This window comes from Anabrus simplex, chromosome 2 (genome assembly GCF_040414725.1).
Source record: "Anabrus simplex isolate iqAnaSimp1 chromosome 2, ASM4041472v1, whole genome shotgun sequence".
NCBI lineage: Eukaryota > Metazoa > Arthropoda > Insecta > Orthoptera > Tettigoniidae > Anabrus > Anabrus simplex.
This window is the reverse complement of record NC_090266.1, coordinates 157,473,326-157,491,243: the sequence shown is the minus strand read 5'-3', so window position 1 is coordinate 157,491,243 and position 17,918 is coordinate 157,473,326. Positions and strand designations below refer to the sequence as shown.

The 17,918-nt window shown below is 38.1% G+C and overlaps 1 protein-coding gene across 2 annotated transcripts in view; it reads right to left on the bottom strand.

Moving 5' to 3' along the window:
• Hph (HIF prolyl hydroxylase) overlaps window positions 1-17,544 on the bottom strand; it is a 110,785-nt gene extending 93,241 nt beyond the window's left edge. Inside the window, exon 1 of one of the 2 annotated variants that reach the window (XR_010859231.2) lies at window positions 16,269-17,541. Coding sequence is in view for 1 of the 2 variants with exons in the window: in XM_067140401.2 (XP_066996502.1) it covers window positions 16,269-17,174 (906 nt within the window). In the remaining variant the exon portion in view is untranslated. Of the gene's footprint in view, window positions 1-16,268 lie in introns of both variants that reach the window. The other variant, XM_067140401.2, reaches the window with a different exon arrangement.
• Window positions 17,545-17,918: the final 374 nt, after the last annotated feature.

The window sequence follows — 17,918 nt, the reverse complement described above, 5'->3', positions numbered from 1 at the left end:
GTATGACATTGACACAAGCCTGAAATGAAACATCTGGCAATAAGGAACGTACGAATTTGGAAAAACACCGAGACGAAATAAGAACAGTGAAGGAACAGGGAAGGGAACTACCTATTTAAATCCTTAATGGCTGGCAACCAGGTATTACTTAATTGATAGCCAGCGTCCCTGTTGAAACTGTTAGGATTTTCTACGTATTTCCACAGCTTTACATGTAACTATTCTCATGTTTAAACCCGTATTGAAATTTGCTATAATTTGCATACAAATTTTTATTTTTCTATTCCACCTATTCTATACAATTGATTTTGTGCTGTCAGAAATTTATTTTACTACATTACATTAAAAGGGACATGTTTCGCTTGGTTTCCTAGCATCCTCAGCCTTTGTAAGTCACTGTGATGTAACAAGCAGCGCGAGGCATTACAGCAGCAGCAAAGGGATGCACCATCACTTAAAGATTGTGAATAAGGATAATATACCAACATTTCAAGATTTTCAGATTGACGTCCCTTTTGACAAAGCACTCATAAAAATGAACTGCTTCCAATGTAAAGCCTGCTCGTCAAATCAAGACCAGTTCGAGGAAACTACCAACATGTTGCATTTTACTGTTTACCATTAATAAATTACAGAAGCATGCCTCAAACCAATACATGATGCCGAATATTTCTAACCCCTTTAACACGCATATTAAGACATTACACTATTGAGATTCAACAGGATTTATGACTCAAATTTTAATGTATTCAACATAAATCAATGAATAATTGTTTTTAAAAACAAAGAACTTGGGAATTTTAGCCAAATCTCATTGCTGTGAGGATATTACTGTGTTTTAGACGTCAGTGTGTTAGTTAAATGCAAATTAACAATGACAGGTCTTAACCTTGAGACAAGTTACAAAGGCTGAGAATGCTTGGAAACCGAGCAAAACATGTCCCTTTTAATGTAATGTTGTAGTCAAATGAATTTCTAACAGCACAAAATCAATTGTATTGAATAGCTGGAATAGAAAAATAAAAATTTGTACCGGTATGCAAATTTCCACAGCTTCCCGTATAATCCTGGACCTGTAGTGTCTAGTGTGGGTAAGAACTTGAGCATCTTGGAATATGACATCTTTCTCATGGACAGTAGAGATTTTCTTTTGATGCAGAGCATAGTTCTCTGCAAAACGTAAAGAATTTCACCTTTTCTTGACACGGCATAAGCCCAAAAGCCTATACAGTATCATGCCTATAGATTGTAGATTATTAGCCTTAACCGATCTTGGTTAAATATATAACAGATCTAACTGATCTGAATTCAATTCAAATTAATGGTGCTGTCCTTCCAAAGACAATGTCATTTAAATATCTTGGCACGACAATTACTGCAGATGGAACCCCCAATCCTAAATTATCAAATCGGGTGAGTAGCACATGGCTTAAATGGTGCTTAGTGGCTGGTGTCCTATGTGATAAGAAGATTCCAGACTGGCTAATGTCTTAAGTTTATCAATCTGTAGTGCATCCAGTTGCTCTGTATGGTGCAGAATGCTGGCTTTCCACTCAGGAGATGGAACACTGACTTGGAGTAATGGAAACTAAGATGGTCCAATGCACATCTGGCTTAACACTTCACGATCATGTCAGCAACAATGAAGTTTGCAAACGATATGGAGTGGCACCAATCAGTGAAAAGATGAGGGAAAGCTGTCTCTGCTGGTGTGGGCACATACTTCAAGCTGCTGAAACAACAGTTGCAAAGACTGGATTGACATTGTTGACTGATGGGAAAAGTCCAGTAGAACAACCGAGACAGTGCTGCCTTGACACCATACATGAAGATCTAAGAACTGCATGCAATCATGCTGACATGGCACACAATCGTGTAAAGTAGCGACACAAAGCAATAAAAAAAAAAGCAGACCCCACTAGTATGTGGGTCATATGCTAAGAAATAAGAATAACCAATGTTGGTTAAATGCTAAATTGGTTAATTCACTGTTAAATTATTTTAACATCCAGTTAAATGTCAACTGAGGTTGAATAAACTGGGCCCATGATTTCATGAACGAAAAATTTTGCAGCCTAATCCCCATTATTTGTGGTTCTGAACTATGGTGAAATTTCCAGTCTTTCTTGGATAAATGCTTGGTTTTACCAAGTACATGTTCAACCTCAGAGAACCACAAAGGCAGACATTGAAAACCACTAGTGGACTGCAGACCATAGGCTGTACTAATGTAATATGGACTGGAATAGTGGAAAAAATTGAAAGCTGGTGGTACAATTGTACACTCATCATAATTTAGCCCATGCTAACTTAACACTTGTTTCAAAATTTGCAAGAGACAGTTGTATATAAGGACAAGACCTGGCAATAATGGAAGACTTCACACTGTCATTAAGCAAATATTCAGAAACCAAACAACAACTTGGAAAATATTCTCAGGAGCACACGAGTAGTCCAATCACAACTTGGATCATAAAATGCCCATGAAGTTAAAGAATATCAAGGAAGGGATGTAGATAAACTGAAGGAAAAAAGACATGGAATATGTCAAGGGCTAAATGATAAAGATGAAAGAAACAAAAGATGAAGAGAGTGACAGCTCTGACAAGAAAGGGTGATGGCAGTTGTTTTGAAAAATAGAACAAAACTGTTTTTGCTTTTTTAATAATCAGGAACACAAATACCATCCAAAAATTTAGCTGCTGTGGTGCAATAGTGTGGGCAGGAGAGGGAAGAATAGGTAGGATGGTGTAGGTTTCCCCTATCTATCTGCAAGTGGTGTAATGGTCACAATTCACACGACAGGTCTGTGTTGTCTGCTACAGTAGATCACAACTTCTATGTGGTGTGGAAGTGTGTTTACAGAGTGAGCAAATCAGTACAGTACAGTACAGTACAGTACAGTACAGTACAGTCGCCCTTGGCAATGAGACAGGCAGTAATTGTGAAACTGTTGGTGGATTACTTTGAAGAAATTTTGCTACAGAAATCCCATTACTTTGTGGTTCCCAACTATGGTGAATTTTCCAGTCTTTCTTGGATAAATACTTGGTTTTACCAAGAACATGTTCAATCTCAGAGGACCACAAAGGCAGAAAGGAAGACAGGTAAACACCACAATATATGACCATACATTGAAATTCCAGGCAATGAAATTTAAGAAGGGAATTGAACCTTACAATTCCCTGCTTCTGAGAGCTTCCAGTCCATTGGTAAAATAGTTTAAATGAAATGGTTTGTTGGAAAATAACCAACAAAGTTTGTAAGCTATTGATACTGAATACAGAACTCATTAATTCACAAGAGAAATCAGGTCTCTCATTGAGGAAAAATGTGTAGACCATGTTACAAATAAAGAACCAGTTGGAAGAAGAATTTTTCAATTTTCTTTATGTCACACTGACACAGATAGGTCTTACAGCAATTATGAGATAGGAAAAGGCTACGAGTGGGAAGGAAGCAGCCGTGGTCTTACCTCAATTAACTCAGCATTTGCCTGGTTTGAAAATGGGAAGCCACGGAAAACCATCTTCAGGGCTGCCGATAGTGGGGTTCGAACCCACTACCTCCAGAATGCGAGCTCAGAGTTGCATGCCCCTAACCGCATGGCCAATTCACTCGGCAGAAATATCAGAGGTGAGTTCACTTGTGATCGTTGAGGATGCATCAGTTGAAACAAGTGATAGTCATGGAAGATATCATGAGAGATGAAACAATGTCACCAGTGGTGGATGTCAGGAAAAGCAGCAGAAGTTCATCATATCAGCCATCACCTCTGAGAAAAATAAAGTTTCCAGAAGTATATCTGTATATAGGACAAAACGACCCAAGGAAATGATGGAAATGTTGATCCTTCCCATCTGTGTCATCCTGGATTAGCAACTGATATGACACCTTGCCTAAAACTTACAAAAGTCTTGGCACAGAAAAGAAAAAGAGTTGGACTGTGTCACAAAACTTCAAAACATGCTCAAACAATGGCACTCGTCAGACCAAAACAGCCTGTAGGATATTATAAACCATGAAGTGCACAATCATTTTATAGCTAAAAGACAGGTAACCACGACAATATTGACCACATATTGAGACAGTGGGCAATGAAATTTAAGAAGAGAATTGAACCTCACAATTCCCTACTTCTGAGACCTTCCAAACCGTGGGTAAAAAAGTTTAAATAATAATATGATCGTTTGTTGGAAAATAACCAACAAAGTTAGCAAGCTATTGATACTGAACAATGGGGCCGATGACCAACGATGTTAGGCCCCTTAAAACAACAAGCATCAAGCAAGATACTGAACAAAGAGCTCATTAATTCATGATTTGATAAAGAGTTGTGATCTGGACGAACGCTTGCAATGAAGGGAAGCAAGCACATCTTTGGTGCAGTTGGATGCCAGGGATTGTGATGGATGAAATGCTGCTGCCCCATTCTTAAATCCTTGTAATGGAGCCCACTGGCCAGTTTCCTGCAAATACGACCATCAATTTACCAAAGTAAAGTACAAGTAAATCTGCTAATATGACCAAGAAAGATTTTAAAAGTCTTCCTAGAATACGCAATATGGTCAGATATACAGGCACGTACTGAAGTTCTTGTTTGGTTGACTCCTGGGCAGCCAATACAGATGACGAACTATACTATTCATCAGTTACTGAAAGCACTGAATTCATCTAAAACTAATTCCAGCAAAGTGTACAGGCAATATACAGCCTGACAACATTTTTTTTTTTTTTTTTTTTTCCATACAAAAAATATTGTGAAATTTATCACAGATACAATCATGGTATCGTCTGACAATGACACAGAGATCACTTCTTACGCCTTCAATTGTTTGTGTATTTTCAGTTCTTAGCAGCAAGTTTCTCCAACTTAATCAAATTTGCTTTTTTACAATGCAGTTACTTTCATGGTGTATTTCAAACACCCTTGAAGTACTGCTTCAAAGGAGGATTAACGGAAGTGCACTGCTGTGAGGAAAGTGACCAAACTGCTTTCATCAAATGTGAACACTGCGAGAAATGTGGAGTCATAGACCATGCTTTTGTTGTTGGCTTGAATACTTTTGTCTCTGTTCGTCCGGTCAGGTCTGAAAACCATGTTGTTGAGTGTTTGATATATTACTGACTATTAATCGCAAATAATCCACTTGTTTCATAACAATTAATATGTCTCCATAGTTACAGTATTTCCATCATCAGTGTGATGACCGATATCTTAAGTTGAAATATTCCATAGCAGCTAAAATTGATATGCTGTTTACACATTATGTTTCATAATAACTGCACTATATATTAATATATTGAGTGTCAACATATCGTGACCCTCCCTTGTGAGGAATGAGATCAGTAGGGCTGCTGAAAGTTCTGAAAAGAGATTTACCTTATGTTCCATAAAACAATGATATTTATCTGAAACAAGTTATTGTAAAAAGAAAAGATATGTTTACAAGCAACATTTGCACACGACATCCGAAACAATTGTAGGGAAAATCTCGACATTATTTCAGTGTTAACCAGCAAGACAATGAATTATGCTTACTTTGCACTCTGCATTCTTAAGGCATTTAATGCATTGGAAGCAGGAGACTTCAATCTTCATGGAAATTGAAATCAGCCTCCAAGACTTAAAAGAAAGTTGACATTTTCACCAAGTCTACCAAAAGAATATTCTCCCCATTTACAATATACCTGATTTAAGCCACCAGAGCATCATCAACATAGATAAACTTGGTGGCTCTAGCTAATGGTAAGGCATGAATGTAAAGATGGAAGAGTAACCTTGTGGTTAATAATCATCCTAAACCATCTCCAGTTTCCCGGGTGTGGTACTTGTGGTTAATAAATAAATAAATTAATTAATTAACCTACCTATCCATTACTACAAGGACAGGGATCAGGTGACAGACTTTTTTTTGTGTTTTTTTGTTTACACATCACCTTTCACTATGAACAATCAGTATACTGTAACTTACAGGAATCCCCATGTGGGTGAGAGCAGCAGAATACAGCCACGGTATCCCCTACCTGTCTCATATGTGGTGACTAAAAGGGGCCCCAGGGGCTCTTTACTTGGCGGTGTGGGTTGGCAACAACAGGGTAATTAGCTGAATTCTGGCATTGCTTCCACTTGTGTCAGGTTCCTCATTTTCATATATCCTATCTGACCTGCCATAGTCAACTCTTGTTCTTTTCCGACCCCGCTGGGATTAAAGCATTCAAGGCTTACCAGTAGGGAATCTTCCATTTTCACACCCTTCATGGTTCTTGTCTTTCTTTGGCCGATACCTTCATTTTTCGAAGTGTCGGACCCCTTCCATTTTTCTTTCTCTGATTAATGTTAATAGAAGATGGGTTGCCTAAAAACAATAATCAGCACTGCCACCACTAACTTACAGGATGATGAGGACCTCACTAGAGGTGAAACGAATCAGTCGTACCTGGTATATCACATTCACTTAAATTTGTGGAGGAATAAAACAGCGAAGTTTCACCAAAGGTTAAATTCCTAACTAGTTTGATCTACATTATTTTACACAAGATTAATACAATTAAAAAATTGGATTACAAAGTTATCAGACATGGGCCCAAAGAGTTTCTAGAAAGAACATACATACATCATCATTATAGACTGTTCTGCCTTTCAGCGTTCAGTCTGCAAGCCTCTGTGAATTTACTAAACGTCGCCACAATACTCTATTTGCAACTAGTGTTGTGGCCTCATTTAGTTCTATACCTCTTACCTTTAAATCGTTAGAAACTGAGTCTAACCATCGTCGTCCTGGTCTACCTCTACTTCTCTTACACTCCATAAGAGAGTCCATTATTCTCCTAGGTAAACTATCCTCCTCCATTCGCCTCACACGACCCCACCACTGAAGCCTGTTTATGTGTACAGCTTTATCCATCGAGTTCATTCCTAAATTAGCCTTTATCTCCTCATTCCGAGTACCCTCCTGCCATTGTTCCCACCTGTTTGTACCAGCAATAATTCTCGCTACTTTCATGTCTGTTACGTCTAACTTATGAATAAGATATCCTGAGTCCACCTAGCTTTTGCTTCCGTAAAGCAAAGTTGGTCTGAAAACAAACTGATGTAAAGATAGTTTCGTCTGGGAGCTGACTTCCTTCTTACAGAATACTGTTGATCGCAACTGCGAGCTCACTGCATTAGCTTTACTACACCTTGATTCAATCTCACTTACTATATTACCATCCTGGGAGAACACACAACCTAAATACTTGAAATTATAGACCTGTTCCAGCTTTGTATCACCAATCTGACATTCAATTCTGTTGAATTTCTTACCTACTGACTCAATTTAGTCTTCGAAAAGCTAATTTTCATACCATACTCATTGCACCTATTTTCAAGTTCCAAGTTGCAGGTTTTCGGCACAATCTGCCATTAAGACCAAGTCGTCAGCATAGGCCAGACTGCTTACTACATTTCCACCTAACTGAATCCCTCCCTGGCATTTTATACCTTTCAGCAGATGATCCATGTAAGAAAGAACATCCATCAAAAATCACAAGTCAGTAAATCAGAGGTTAACAGAAGAAACTGTTATGGCACCTTACACAGCAGTAAGTGTTAGGTTGTTTCCTTTCACAGTATGATCATAATTTGACTTCTAAAATGAAAGATGCAATATCAATACTGCATGATTATGTAAGGTTAAGTTAGGTTGGGTTAGGTAAATATTTATTTTGCAAATGGGGTATTTTCCCTGGTGACAAATTCATAAGGAATTACAAAATGCATATTTTCATAAACAATGGCATAATATCTGAAAATACTCATACTAGGGTCTCTACTGAACTCTTACTTTTTCATTCCTTAGTTACCGATAATGTAAGGGTCACTGGGATTATTATGTTGATTATGTAGCGAGTATCTGACACAGTGTGTACCGATAAATGTTGCTTCTTAGCAGCAACTACTTTTAGGACAGTATCATACATATTGTTCATTGGTCAAGTTTTGTTAAAATGAGCTTAATGGTAAAATCCATTTCAGCAATGGTTAAAAACTTAAACCTCTCATTCAATGTTTCTTACAATACCGCCATTCCTAAGTAGTAATGGGTTGAAAATAAGATATCTGAGTAGCCCAAAATGAAATGAATTCATCCCTCGCCACAAAAAAAAGAGCAGTCTGAATCATATGTATCAAATGAACAGGCTAAATAGCATATTAGCCTTGAAAATCTACACTGGATAAAATGTAAATAGTACCATGTCCAAAACCCCAAGCAAGCCCTCTGAACATTAAAATTTACAATAGTGACTATTAAAAGTCCTGCTACATAATGATTAGTATTTATTTATCACATGACTTTTACATGCAGAATTACAATACTGATGGAAAGACGACAAAAAGTACAATCTGGGTATATAAAAGAACGTCCTGACTGACTGATTTATCATCGCCGAGCCAAAACTACTGGACATAAAGAACTTAAATTTTGAGGATACATTTATATTACAATGTTGGTGCTCGCTAAGGGAGAATTTTTGAAACTTGAAAAGTTTACAGAGGTAAAAATTGGTATTTAGAATCTCTTTTAAAAATAAACACGTATTTTTTGTTTTTGGAAAATCCCAATAGGAGGGGTGAAAAGGGTGAAAAAGGGATTGAATGCCTTTAATGAGGATACTTATATCTCAGAAACTGAAGATATTACAGATCTGAAAATTGGTATTTGGGATCTCCTTTAAAAATAAAGAATAATGTATTTTTTTGTTTTTGGAAAATCCAATTAATGGGGGTTAAACAGGAGTGAATAATTGGGGTGAATTTTTGGAAGACTATATCTGCAGTATATCTCAGAAACGTAAAACGTTACAGACGTTAAAAATTGGTATTTGGAATCTCCTGTAAATGTAAAGAAAAATAGGTGATTTGTTTTTGGAAACTCCACTTAAGGGGAACCAAAAAGGGGGTGGAATTTTAAAATGAGCGTTTCTACAGTATATCTCAAAAACTTAACATGTTACAGAAATGAAAAACAGTATTTCTTTAGGCCTATCTCTATTAAAAATAAAGAAACACGTATGTTTTGTTTTCAAAAGAAACACATGGGGTTGTATACTTTTAATTGGGATACAGATATCTCAAAAACTGAAGATGTTACAGACGTGAAATTTGTTATTTGGAATCTCCTTTAAAAATAATGAAATCCATATTTTTTGTTTTCGGAAATCCACTTAAAAGGTGGGGGGGTGGAAATTGAAAAATAAGTTGAATTATTTGTATGAAGATACTATTATCTCAAAAACGAATGGGGCCGATTACCTTCGATGTTAGGCCCCTTGAAACAACAAGCATCATCATCATCAAAAACGAAAGATTTTTCAGACGTGAAAATTGGTATTTGGAATCTGCTTTAAAAGTAAAAAACACGTATTCTCGGAAAATCCAAAGAGGGGAGGGGGGTGAAAGAATTGAAGAATTGAATTAACTGTTTGCGGATACTTACATCTAATAAAATCTACAGTTGTTATAGACGTGAATAATTGGTATTTGGAACTCCTTTATAAACAAAGAAAAACATGTTTTTTGGGGGAAATCATCCTGGGAGCGGGGTGAAAAGGACTTGAATTCCTTTTATGAGGACACATATCTCAAAAACTGAAGATGTTAGAGTCGTGATAATTGGTATTTAGAAGATCCTTTACTATTAAAGAAACAAGTGTTTTTTGCTGGAAAATTCACTTAAGGGGGGGTGTGGAATCTCCTTTAAAAATAAAGAAACATGCCTTTTTTATCCTGGGGGGAGGGGGGGGGTTAAATCAAGTTAACAGTGGTGGGGTGAAAAAGGACTTGAGACCAATTGATTTTACTGTTCATAATGTACTTATTCTGATCATAAACCGATCACCTTTCCTGGGTTCTTTTTCAAGAGCCATTTTTCCTTTGGAGAACTTAAAGTTAGATTACAGTAGATTCTCCTGGCATATAAATAAAAATTTAAACACATTTGAAATAAACGATAGGAATGATGTTGATTGTGCAATTGTTCACCTCTATAATAAGGTCAATAATGCACGGAAGTATATAATTCGTATCGCTAGAAATCCTGCGCACTTGCAGTTGGTGCACTTGGTGCTAGTCACATTGTCAGCAATGACAATGGCAGCAGATGTAATTTACCACCAAGTAGCGGTCTTGCATCTTGCTGTGGGGTCCAGATCATCAATAATAATAATAATAATAATAATAATAATAATAATAAAATAATAATAATAATAAAATAATAATAATAATAATAATAATAATAATAATAATAATAATAATAATAATAATAATAATAACCTAAATTCAACTAAAATCGCCCACCCTAATAATAATAATGTTCTGGACCGTCGTCAAAATTTGCGGACCGCGCTGAAAACGGGTCCTGACCGGGTAATGACTACGAATGCAGTCCGGCCGCAGGTTCAGTACCGCCAAGGCACCCAAGATGACACCACGCCGGATCTCCTCAAAGATTTCATCCATATTAAAAGTGTTTATAGGAAATGATGGCAAAGATTTAGGGACTCAACTGTTCGGGTGGAATACCTGGACCTAGCCCGGGAAGTACGAAATCGATTGCTAGAAAGATTGAAAAATGGGAGGAACTTTGCCATAATCTCTCAAAAAACGAGTCAAATTGCGAATTTTGGCGGATTCTCTCAGAAAACATGTCAGATAACGAATTTTGGCGGATTATATGTAAAACGCTGAGCATTCGATTATAAATTTCAGTATAATACCGTAGCGAAGCACGGGTATCTTGCTAGTACATACATAAATACACAAGACAAGAAATGTGTTCTCAAGTCCAAACTATCCAGGCACTAATGATAATCTACTTACAAGAAATTCAAGAGCATAATGGTACTTAGGTAGAAGCTTCTGGAGAAATCTGGTACAATGACAATTTCATATTCAATTATGTTCTCTCTAAAAGTGAAGAATGGTATCAAGTTTTAACCAGAAGTGCCTATGTGATATGTATCATTTATAGGCAATTATATCATAAGCAGAATAACCCACCATACCTCTAAACATACTGTTACAGCAGATTGGTAAAAGGGACATATGTAAATGAGCATCACTATACATACCCCACATATTTGACAACATTTTCGACCATACATATCTGCAGCTTATTTGTTAAGATATGCAAAACCAGTTGGTTAATCCATTTGCTGGCCAGATTTACCCTCTCTAAACTACAATACACATCAGTACTCGGACTGAAACAGTTTAATATGTACCCAACCCGTGGACCCAACACCCTGGACTTCATACTCTCCTCATTAGAACTTAAAACAATAACCCCAGGCAGAAACCTTTTCCTGTACGACCACCAGTCTCTCGATGCTACACTCCTCCTTCCCCACCCCTCCTCATAGCCTCACAGCAGGACATCCTACCGCCCTACCTACATCTGGCGACGTGCCGACTGGCCTGCAATGTGTCGCGCCCTGGAATGCCTTCCCTGGAGTCTGCTCGAAATAGCTGACATCGAATCGGCTCTTGACCTGCTGTACGATTGGCTGCAAGCTGCAATTAAAGACTTCGTACCTGCACAACGGGCTACTACCAGCAAACATCAACACTGGATATCACATGAGACCAGACTGATACTATTTAATAAAAAGAGAGCTTGGCGCCTGTGGAAAGACTTCCCTAACCCACACACTCACAATACTTTCGTTAAAATCCGCCGCCACGCGAGGTTTATGGTCAGAAGAGACTACAAAACACACGTAGACACTGTCACTGAAAACGTCCGCAGCAATCCCAAGCGCTACTGGAGTCTCATCAACACACGAAGAAGGACGGAGCGGATTCCTGTCAGCGTGAACCACAACGATACAACAGCAGACGGCGCCGATCGCAATGAACTGTTCAACAGGTATTTCTTCTCCAACTTCTCTCCTCCCTTACAAAACCAACCGCTCCCATCCGTTGGTACAGCCTCAAACAGAACCCTATCAAGCATAACTACCACACCAAGTGAAGTTCATGACCTTCTTCAAACTCTCCGTACCAACAAAGCTACCGGTGCCGACACTATAGGTCCTCTTTTCCTAAAAAATACTGCCAGTACTCTTTGCGTCCCTCTATCTAAATTATTTAACAGATGTTTTGCTGCGGGCTATTTTACTAATACCTGGAAACAGGCAAATATTGTTCCACTTCTCAAATCAGGCAACAAATTTAATGTTTCATCTTACCGACCAATTTCCATTCTCCCCACACTATCCTTTATCTTTGAAAAAATTATACACCAGCGTCTCCTCGCATTCACGTTGCCGTATATCTCAACCAAGCAGCATGGTTTTCTACCAGGTGGCTCTTGTCCAACAAACCTAGCCACTCTGCATAGCTTTGCATCACACGCCATTGCAGCTAAATCGCAGCTGGATATCTGCTACGTAGACATTTCGAAAGCTTTCGATTCTGTAGACCATACTCTGTTGCTTCATAAACTCTCCGAACGATTTAATATACATGGCAGTCTTCTGGCCCTTCTTTCTGGCTTCCTACATAACCGTTGGCAGAGAGTGGTAATATCAGGCACTTCATCCTCATGGTTACCAGTCACGTCCGGTGTCCCACAAGGCAGTACTCTTGGCCCCTTGCTGTTTTCTTTGTTTATGGACGATCTGCCGTCCGAACTCAACGAAACAGCCAATACCCTACTCTTTGCTGACGACTGCAAGATATTTAGGGAGATCAGGAATCCAGGAGATGCAGCTCTGCTACAGTCCTCACTTAATGCCCTCTCGAACACTACGTAAATCTCCTCTACCGACATCATATTACCTACTTGACAAGCCCATCACCGTAGTTACGCAACAGCGTGACCTAGGTGTAATATTTGATACAAAATTACAATTTAAGACCCACATAGAAACATATACAACCAAGGCTATGAAATTACTAGGCATTCTCTATCGCTTCACAGAAATTTCTGACCCCATTGCTCTTCGTCACTTCTTCCTCACGATCATTCAACCTCTCTTAAACTACTGCTCTCCTATTTGGACAACAGCCTCCCCCTCCAATACTAAGCAGTTAGACAGAGCAGTGTCCTTCTTTGCTGCAATTGTAAGGAACAGAAACCCCAAGCTCAGAAATCTGTCTACGCAGCAGGTATTAATGGCAATTAATATGTCACCGCTGCACATCAGGCAACAGGTAGCTGACCTGAGTTTCCTCCACGGGATCTTCAATGGACATGACCGCTCGGAACATCTTGTCTCACTCTTCTCTCTCCGTGTTCCTTCCCGCTCCACCAGAACCAAAGACCTTCTCCACATTCCCCACACTCAGCACTCAATACTTCAACGATCTTTCCTAATCCGCCTCCCGACACTCTTTAACAATATTAACAGGAGACAAGAACTCGATATAGCATCAAATAAAAGTGTATTCGAGAGGTGTATAAATAGCCTCTTAAAGATAAGTTGATGTGAAGGGATTATACCGCCATCTTGACCCACGACGACTTGGCTATCAATATGGACATTCTTATGGTTTTCAATTTGGACAGTTATTAGTAGGCTGTGTACCTGATCTTGTTATATTTTGTTATGTTTGTTATATTTTATTATGAAAGTTTACGTTGGTTAAATAGTCTGTTGGCAGTGCAAGTGAAATTTGCTCAGTGTAGCTGTATCTTGTGCTTTGTGAATAAATAAATAAATTTATAAACAAACTTGAACAAAGTAAAACTCTTCATGCAACAAGCAGATCAATGCTAGGCACGCGCACACGCACGCACACCCTTATGCATAATTTTGATGACTGCGTTATGAAGACTTCATCACCACAATGAAGTGCCACCCACCATCTGAGAGTTTTACGAGAACTTAGGCCAGTGGTATTGTATCATTTTATCATACAATCATTTCTCATATACACATAGAATAAATAGAATTAGACTAGGTCATGTGGATTGAGTGCATGACCAAATCATTCCATGCCTATCCAAAGAATGATCTAGATTCAATGTTGGCAGATGACACATTCAAACACAGTTCCTCTGTATAATGGCTAGTCTACACCAAAGTTAATAAACAACGTTAACAAAACAAAGTTAATAAACAATATTAATGAACTTCAACATGATGTCCACACTAGAAAAGCTGTTTGTGAGGTTACGAAGCATAGGGCCAGGAAGAAGAAAATAGACGCAAAGTGTGGCAACGAAAAATATTGGAAAGGTGTTCAGAATTAAGTTTGTAGATAACACTTATCACAACTTTTAATTCATGAAGCAGCAGGCTTTCAAATTTTTTTTGAATTTGCCCCCACGACTTTCAGTTCTCGTGGACAGTAATTGAGCCTGAAATTGCAAGCAATTATACAGATTATCAGATAGCCGGCTCCATTAATGACAGGGAAATAAAACTACATTAGAACACAGCTGAAAGAATATCATACAGAATTAAAAATACTGTATATCAGAACTTAAGCTTGCGATTTGGTAGTCAATGTTTATAAGAAATAAGGAAACATCGTATTCTGCACTACGATTTTGCGTGCTCTAATTGTGTCCTTGCGCATGTGCAAGCCGTAATGTTAATGAAAACACGAAAAGATATGAAATGTTTCATTTACAAAAGTTAAAGATATTTTGTTTATCAACATGCTTGAAAAGTTAACAAACACGTTATTGTGTTTAACAGTCAAAAATGTTCGTGAACATTGTTGGTTAGCAGTGTTTATTAATAAAATTAACAAAAACATCTTGGTGTGGGCACACCTTAAGAAAGATGTCACATTATTAAATAATAATTCTTTCAAACAATAAACCTTCCTTCTCCCCCACTTTATTCTGATCTCCCTTTATCTTTTATAAAAGTGGACCTAAATATTGAAATTTCATATAACTTTGTTGAGAACAGGCATTCACTCTGAAGACCTCTAAGAATGAACACAACTAAATATCTCATTTGCCAAGAAGACACGTACTATTCTATTTTTCTATGCGAATCATCATTTCCCTCTATACGAGTATTAGTTCATAAATCAAATTTCAACATGAGAATATTTCCTACAAAATGAGAAACAAGACAATCTTTAGAAAAACATCACTTCTCAAGGCCTTTATTCTGTTCCTCAGATGAGAACCATGGCCTGCGAACTGTTTCATATAGGCCTAGCATAACCCCAAATGAATACCACGTCTATTATTTTGGGCCATGAAAGCTGGATTGGATGTGGCGGAAGTAATGGAGCAGGAAAAGTGGAAGGACAGAAAGGAGTGGAGGAGGCTTGTCAACCACACCCGGGCGACTTGAGTGGGACATTGATGAAGATGATAAACAAAATTTCTTTAACTTTTGGGAATGAAACTTTTTATTAACATTTCATGTTTTCGTTAACATTTTGGTTCGCAGATGCGCAAGGACGCACTTAGAGCACGCAGAATGACAGCGCGGAATACGATGACTTCTTACTACTTTTAAGAATTGACTATCAAATTGCAAGTTCTAATATAGGCCTACAGTACCTTTAATTCTGTATGATATCCTTTTAGCCGTGTTCTAATGCAGTTTCATTTCTAGCTTTGCACCTCGCTGAATAACCTGATCTCCCAAAATCACTTCTATATCATCAACATTCCTTGATATTGTTGTATAAATATTCAAACAACTCAGACATAACTGAAATTGCTTGTTTTGATACTCAAGACAAATTGGTATATAAGTGAAATGTCACAAGTTGCTAGGAATCTTTAAAGTTGCAGCCTATCTATAAAATAAAAAATAGCCTGTCATTAGTGGAGCTGGCTTTCCGATAATTTGCATCATTACTTGCAATTTCAGACGCAATTACTGTCAACAAGAACTGAAAGTCATGTGGGGGCACTCTCAAGAAAATTTTGAAAGCCTGCTGCATCATGAATTAAAGGTTCAGACATAAGGGTTCTTTCCAAACTTAATTCTACCCGCCTTTCCAGTATTTTTCTTTGCAACACTTTGCGTCTGCGCTTTTCTCCAATTGTCCTCACTAAAATAATGAAATCTGCAGCTGTAAGTATTTTCTTCTTTCTGACCATATCAACTGTAACCTCACAAACAGCTATTTTGGTGTGGACACAATGTTGAAGAAGTTTGTTAACGAAAAGTTTATTGTAACATCTTCAGAAATGTTTTCATTAACATTGTTTATTAACTTTGGTGTGCACTAACCACATGAAGGCAAATGGTAGTAAGAGTGTTTCTTACAATTTATGTAAGAACAAAACGAATCTTACCTTTGTTCTACCGTTGATAGTATAATCGCCCATCTTACCATTGTTACTCATTTTATTGGCACGGATGATAATAGCATCCACCTTACTAATCAGGAAACCAATGTTTCTACAAGAACTTTCTTTGCCATCAGTCCACATTATTTGGTCTCCACGAATTGTCTTCAAATCAGTTTTTGCTTTATCACTTACTAACTGCCCATCCTTAAATAGTCCTGCACTATGCATTTTGGTAACTTCTTCCAAAACTGCTTTGCCTTTCTCAGGACCCAGAAAACTGTCCACAACACAAACACCATACTTATTCATGTGTTCAATAACTATCCTACAAACGTCTTCAATATACCCTTGCTGGTCTAGTGTATTTCGATGTAAGTAAGGAGGTGGCGAGTCACCGCCAACCAAACTGATCTCGGGAAATTCTCTGAAACCATTAGTGCTGTTTGGGGCCATCACACGATTTGTCTCTTGCTTTGGCATACCACTCGCATTAGTCTTATTATTGTCTAATGAGCTAGACGATGAAATGTCCCTAAATTCAAATGTAGGACTGAGAATCTCAGCACTTGAATTGAGAATTTCACTTTCAGAACTACCTTCATAGGTTATGGGACTAGTGCTCCATGCCTCGGCTTTTCCCTTGAGATCTCGCTTCCAACTAACAGTTGTCTCACGACTGACATTAGAAGACAAATCCGGAGCACGAATTTCAGGAGTTACAGGAGAATCACCATGCCGTATCTCTACTTCTTTCCTCTTGTCAACTCGATTTTTCCCACAGAATACTTTGTGCTTCTTCCAGTCCTCTTTTTGATGATCTTTCGAACAGTAGAACACAGATTTGCACCTAGAACAACGGAGTAAATTACCGCATGTTCCACACAGCCCACAACATGGAGAAGAATTCATTTCTCGGTGATCACAGCCTGATTTTACACCGACATGATTTTTTCCTTTTCCTCCTCCTCGTTCTTCTTCGGTTTTTTTTCCACTTTTTTTTTCCAATAGTATAATAACTACCCTAGTCAAAAAACCAGGAATGTCACAAGATGAAATGAAAATTCAGTTCATTATCAGTCTGTACGTCACTAAAAACGCATCAAATTAATCGAAGGATTGTTTTCAGTTTTAAAATACGAACCGATATTGATAAATGTTAAAACAATAAAGTAAAAGGCTTAAAACAAATGATAGTCTCACTTATGTAGAAACTCTTTGAATATCATGGAATAATATGCAGGGAAATTGATACTCGGTGCTGCTCACTAGTTCCAGCAATTCACGATAGTCGTTCAATGCGAATGGTGCAACGAGCTATATTACACACCAACCGGGAAGGCGTGCAGCGCAAAACTGATACTCGGTGCTTATCACAATTTCTAGGAATTCGCGATAGTCGTTCAAGGCGAATGGGGCAACGAGGTATAGAGCGGACCAGCCGGGAAGGCGGTAGGGCTCTCCGCGTTAGCCCAGAGAGAGAGAGAGAGAGAGAGAGAGAGACAGAGATACACGTCCACTGTTGCAACTGTTACGGTGGCCAGAGGCAGAGTTACAGCGAGCGGAGAATGACTGATTAATCTTAGCCATTATTGATGTTTTAATGCATTCTTCGGTACAGAAATCACCATAATTATTAAGCTGGTAATACTTTCC